Source organism: Athene cunicularia, assembly GCF_003259725.1.
Source record: "Athene cunicularia isolate RWA chromosome 4 unlocalized genomic scaffold, athCun1 chr4_part3, whole genome shotgun sequence".
Classification (NCBI taxonomy): Eukaryota; Metazoa; Chordata; class Aves; order Strigiformes; family Strigidae; genus Athene; species Athene cunicularia.
The window spans coordinates 13,022,591-13,028,642 of NW_020799100.1; the positions used below are offsets into that span (position 1 = coordinate 13,022,591).

General features: G+C 57.1%; 1 protein-coding gene across 2 annotated transcripts; it reads left to right on the forward strand.

The window, feature by feature from the left end:
- Nucleotides 1–1,278: 1,278 nt before the first annotated feature.
- On the forward strand, nt 1,279–5,444 carry IL2RG (interleukin 2 receptor subunit gamma). 2 transcript variants are annotated; one of them, XM_026848290.1, is made up of 8 exons: nt 1,279–1,384; nt 3,112–3,202; nt 3,437–3,621; nt 3,753–3,895; nt 3,993–4,155; nt 4,614–4,722; nt 4,793–4,877; nt 4,981–5,444. In XM_026848290.1, the coding sequence occupies exons 1-8, from the start codon at nt 1,297–1,299 to the stop codon at nt 5,182–5,184; spliced, it is 1,068 nt and encodes a 355-aa protein (XP_026704091.1). In that variant the 5' UTR covers nt 1,279–1,296; the 3' UTR covers nt 5,185–5,444. The 2 variants fall into 2 exon arrangements, with proteins under 2 accessions (XP_026704091.1, XP_026704092.1); XM_026848291.1 differs by having other exon boundaries at nt 4,623–4,722.
- Nucleotides 5,445–6,052: the final 608 nt, after the last annotated feature.

Here is a 6,052-nt window from a genome sequence, read left to right on the forward strand (position 1 = left end):
GGCCACCCTCGGCGGCCCCACGGCCACCGTCGCCCTGACGACATCCCCACCGCTGCGCCCATCACCATCCCCCCGTCACCGCCCCCGCCGCTGGCCACCCTGACCGCCTCCTGTAACTGCCCCCAGCTCCCCACAAACTGCCCCCATGAGCCCCTTTGTCTCCCATAGCTGCCCCCCGGGACTGCCCCAGTGACCTCCAGTTCTGCCCAGGGACGCAGCCCAGGACACCCACAGCCGGGCTTTGGGCTGGGATCCCCACACCAGCCCTGCTCCTGGGGGGCAGCCCTGTGGGGGTGACCCCTGTGGCATGGCAGGGTGAGCTGTGGGAACATGGCAGGATGAACTGGGGGGTCCTGGTGGGGCAGGCGGTGGGGCTGTTACTGTACAAGCCCGCAGAGGAACTCTCTTAACACTCGTTTTGGAGTTTTAGGAAGCAGGCATTCTTAATTGAAGCGCTGGATGCACAGGGGATCATTCCACCCAACGTGCACACACTAAAACAAAAGTTCATCCTTGATATACCTTAAGCACACGAACATACATTTCCCAAGAATTGGAATTCTCCACCTTTCTGCCTATCTCCAATATTTACATAATGCTGGTGTTGCAAAACTACACTGTGCATGTGTGGAAGGTCTAGTGTGGTCTTTGGTGATTGTTTGGGGAGTTAGTCCCCTACTTCTTTTTCCCTTTTATGGTCATGAGTCTTTTGAGGACAATTTCTTCTCCTTGGATGTTTCCCAGCTCTGTTGTCCGGCCAAGCTGTTCTTTCTTATCCACCTTGTTTAAGCATTTCCCCCAGGATCTATCCATTTTTAAGGTTAGGATATCCTCTCTGTACATTTTAATCACTCGGGCCTTGTTAAATACAAAGTTAAACATTGTTTGGTAAAAGAATTTCTTAATATTCCCCCCTTTGAGACTTCCAAGTATACACAACTGGGCACAACAGCACCACATAAGATATAACAGAATGCTTCTCTTATCACTAATCGTTACAGGCCTCAACTTGCGGGCACCAACTGCTCACGGGCATCAGCTAGAAGGCATCAGGGTCTGGAGGGTTGAGCCGGGGGGCCTAGGCAGGAAGGGTGGTGGGGCCCCGCGGGGGTGAGCTGTGGGGCCCTGGTGTGGGGAGCCATGGTTGCCATTGGAGTGGCCCGTGGGGCGCCTCGTGGGGTGGGCCCCTCTGTGGCGGGCGGTGCCATGGGGCAGGAAGCGCTGTGGGTGTGGAAGCCAGCAGCCCTGCGCAGTGGGCTGTGCGCAGTTCGCAAGCGCCCCACGGCTCACACCGCCATGGCGGTGCATGCTGCCTTCCTTGTGTCCACCCTCCTCCTCCTTTGCGGGATGGGCCCCTGCCTTGCTGCTGCCCACAGCCCTTCAGGTAAGGGGGCACATAGGCCCCAGGGGGCGTGGGAGGCTGCGGTGCCCCATAGGTGATGGGGCTGGGGAATGTCGCTCCTTGGCGATGGCGAGCAAGGAGAACAGGACATGGGGCTGCGTGGGCTGGGAAGCCATTGGGGCATGCGCCAGAGATCCCGTGACGCTCCGATGCGCCAGAGACACCCAGCACGTACACGGTTTCTTGTAGTGGTACTGCTGGGGGAGCTGGGCTGTTCCAGGGAGCCCTCTTGGATGTGCCTGCCCTGGTGCTTGAGCATTACTGGCAACACCAGCCCCATGGCTACCAGCCCTGCAGCTGCCAGCCCAGCAGGCAACACTGCTGGGAGGGACCCTGGCCATGGGGGTCCCAGGTGGCAGGCCAGGGTGCGGGGCAGTGGCAGGACGTGATGCATAGATCCTATTGGACCCATGCATCAGCTGGGCAGGGTGGCAGTGGCTCCTCTTTCCACCCAGTACCTTCAGCCCAGATGTCATTTTCTGAGAAAAAGTCTACTTCTTGGCTGGCTGTCAGTAAAACACCAGTTTACCCTGGAAGCTCAGCCTCTCTGTATCCCTGGACTTCCTGGGCTGCCAGAATGCTGCTCTCCATCTCCACATGTGGAAACAGCTGGGGTGCAGCCCCTTTGCTTCACCGTGTTACATTACAACCAAGGAAAGCCCTGCTCTGGCTTTCTCCTGCCCCCACAGTGCTGGCTGATGCGTTTGCACCTCACAAGGGACCAGGTGTCCCATTGACTGGTTTTTAGGGGGAAAAATCCTATTTTCTGGATGCCTCCAGAACAGCTTTCAGCCATCAGCATCTGGCTTGGCACATGCAAGGGCTCTGTGAGGCACCTCCATCCATCGGAGCAGCTCATCCTGCAGTGACCCACGCCAGTGGCCACTAGAGCAGACTGTGACATGGTACCTGATGCAGGGACCAGCACTGCTCTGGTGGCCCTGCAGCCCCCAGACAGCCCAGGATGTGGCCTCCAGCTGTGTGGGCAGGACTGGGGCTGGCACAGCGCAGCGGAAAGAGGGGGCAGACGAGCCAGCGTGGGTTCCTGGAGCAGCTGCTCAGCCTCCTGGGGCTCAGTGGTGTTTTCTGCAGAGATCAAACCACCAGGGCTCAGCCCCTGGCCCTGTGGTGGAGAGGCTGTGGTGGGAAGCACATCCCAGCATAGCTCCCATCACCCAGACACAGGGACACATGGGCACCTGCAAGCACCCAAAAGGGTAATAGCAAGATGAATTTAGCCAGGATGGAGACATCAGGCACAAATCCTGGAAACCCCCTGATTTTCTTACAGGAAAAGCAAGATGGGTTGGCAGGGTGGGGTTTCCGTCCTATCCCACAGTGCAAGGGGCTGCAAACAGGTCTGCAGGGTGTCTAAGGGGAGTGGATGGAGGACTGAGGATGAAGCACCACATCCACAGCATGAGGAGCAGACAGCACGGATGCAGGAGGGACAGCAGCTTGCCTCAAAATCCTTCGGAGGAAGCAGGGCTGCTGGCAGCCTGAGTGTCACTGGCACAGCATGTGTGAATAGGGTGGTGGGGCCCCAGCATTTCAGACAGGCTGCACCACAGCTCTGCTGGGAAGAACTGGGCTTCTTTGGCTCACATGGAGGAAGGCTGATGGGGGTGTGCCACGTCTCCCCGGTGCACTCCTTGGTCCTGGTACATCCACCCACCGCTGCAGTGCCCAGTGGTGTCTATCCCTTGTAGGGGTGGAGTGTGTCCTCTTCAACGAGGAGTACATGACCTGCATGTGGGGAAGCAGAGAGACACTCACGGCCAACTACTCCCTCTACTACTGGTACGTGCCCCTGCCCCATGGCCAGCCCCACAGCAGGGTGTCCAGCAGTGGGTCCCTGCATGGGAGGCTTCTGATGGTATTGCTGGTCCCAGCATTAGCCTGCTCCTCTTCCCTGAGCCCAGGGTGCGGGAGGCTCTGGGGGAAAGAGGGCTGTGATATGCTGGGGAGAGAGGTCCCAGGGAGGGCTGGGACATGTGGGGTCTCAGGGAACCCTGGTAACCTGCTGCTGCATAGGTACGAGAACAGGTCCCCCGTGGTGGAGTGCAAGCACTACCTGCAGGACCAGGGTGTCAGCATTGGCTGCTACTTCAATCAGAGCGAGATCATCCAATTCCAGCCTTTCCGTGTCCTCATCAATGCCAGCCTCGGCAGCAGGACCCTGAAGTTCCTCAGCAAGCCCATGGAGCTGCAGGACCTGGGTACGGAGTGGTGGGGGGAACCCACTCTCCTCTGTGGGTCAGGAGCAGGGCTGCCCCATCACATCCTGGCTGGCAGCAGGGCCACCATGGCATGGGGACAGCATTCACCAGGCATCACTCGTGCTTTGCAGTGAAACCAGAAGCACCTGTCAACCTGACTATCCGCAACATGAGCAGCAACCAGCTGCAGCTGACCTGGACCTCCCCATACCCCAAAGCTCAGTGCCTGGAGCACGCTGTCAAGTACAAGAGCAACAAGGACACCAACTGGATGGTGGGAGTCCCCTGGATGTGGTACCCCAGTTGTTGTGCCCAGACACGAGCTGTGCACCAGTGCTGGTCCTTGTCCCATGACCCACATGTCTCTGCAGGAGCACCAGGTGAAAGGAGACATCTTCTCCTTCCCCAGCGTGGACTATGAGAAGTACTACACCTTCTATGTGCGCAGCAAGATTAACAGCTACTGTGGCAGGACCCAGCTCTGGAGTGAGTGGAGCGTCCCTGTGGTCTGGGGCAGCAACTCCACCAGCAAGGGTAGGTTCTGAGGGCTGTGGTGGGATGGGACAGGCTGCAACATGGTGGGGCTCAGCAGGTGAGAGATGACCAAGCAAATGGAAAACTGGCCCAAGGCAGCAGCTGTAAGGGTGAGACCCATCCGAGCACCTGGGGCACAAGCAGTGGCATCAGCCCCTGCATCCTTTGCACTTCTGGAAGCCAAATATCCACTGCTAGTGGGACCAGCTGACTTTTTCCAGGGGTTTCTTAGCCCTGGAGGGATGTTCTGGCACAAGCAGTACAGGGTCACCATCCAGTTGTGGTGACAGCATGGCAGGGTTTGGGGATGGGCTCCTTCTCCATCCTCTGCTCCAAGCTGAGCCCTGCCACAGACAATGCTGAGCTGCATGGCCACCCACGAAGGGCCATAGATGTGCCCACCCCACTGCTGTGGTGGTGTGCTGGCCAGGGGTCCATGTCACCCCAGCTCTTTCCAGGCACGGCAGAGGAGCAGCTGCACTGGTTCTGGATCCACACAGTCTTGATCCCCATCGCCTCCTGCCTGCTCCTGCTGGTCCTTGTCGTCCTGCTGGTGCGCATGGAAAGGTGAGCATGGGAGCAGGTGGGAGGCAGCAGCACTGGGGCTCTTACCCTCCAACACATTTCTCCCGTGCAGAGTGTGGGTCATCCTTATGCCCCGAATCCCCAACCCCAGCAAGAACTTTGACGAGCTCTTCATCACCCACAACGGCAACTTCCAGGTAAGGCTGCTGTGGGCAGCCCTGCCCTGGGCTTACCCCCTGCCCCAGGGGGTTGGGGCTGGGCTGGCTGGTAGCTCCTCTCACCCTGTTTTGCTCCCTGGAGGAATGGGCCGGAGTCCCCAAAGACGTCGTGGAGAGCTTCAGGCCCAACTACAGCGAGAACATCTGCTATGTGAGCGAGCTGCCCCCCAAGGACAGCTGTGAGCCCCTCTGGGAGAGCGGCAACTACTCACCATCTGTAATGCCCGGGACCCCAGCTGCACCTCGTGAGCACAGCCCTTACAAGAACAGCTATGTGGGACTGTGATGCACTCCTGCGTCCCTCACGCTCTGCACCCCTGCTGCCCAAAACCTCACCACCCTTCACGCCTCGCTCCCAGCTCCTGCTCTCCCTCTGCCAAATGCCCAGGACCCCCAGCCCTGCTCCCCGCCACGGCCACACCGAGACCCCCATCGCAGATGAAAGTATTGGCATGGTAATGATTTAGCAAGAAATCTAGATTTATTAATAACTAACAGCAATTTATCAATACAAAATAATTCAGAAATGCTGAAAGAAAAGTGACTTATTCACAGATTCTAAAATGACAAGATTTACACTAACTTACTTAACGGTACCTTAATTTATACATATATATACATGTGCATACACAAAATGGACATATACACACACACAGAAGCAAACGTGTTTGGATTCAGTAAAAAGAACACAAAACAGACAAATACACACAGAAACAAGGGTACGTACCCACCCGCCCCCAATAAACAGAGAAAGAATGGGTGAAAGAGAAGCTGGCTCAAAGAAAATTTCCCTCTTGAGTTTAGAACATATATTCCCAATGCCTTGGCATTCCTCAACAGGCGATAATTGAGACTCGAGCGGGTGGACTTCGCCCCAGCCTTCCGTCTGGAGCAGACGACACCTTAAGGGTTTTGGTACCTGGGAGGCATCCCAGCTCAAGGGAGATGCTGGTCACAGGCCGCTGCGATCCAGGAGAGCTCAAAGGGTCTCCCTGGTGGTCACAATTTATGGGGTCCAAGACAATTGACTTTTGTCAAATACTTTCGGGTGCCTACGGGCAGTTGCAAAGTGCAACTCTGTTATTGTTCCATCTGACCACATGCCAGGCACAGGTGTGCCAGGCCATCAGGAGATGATGGGCCATTATAACCGT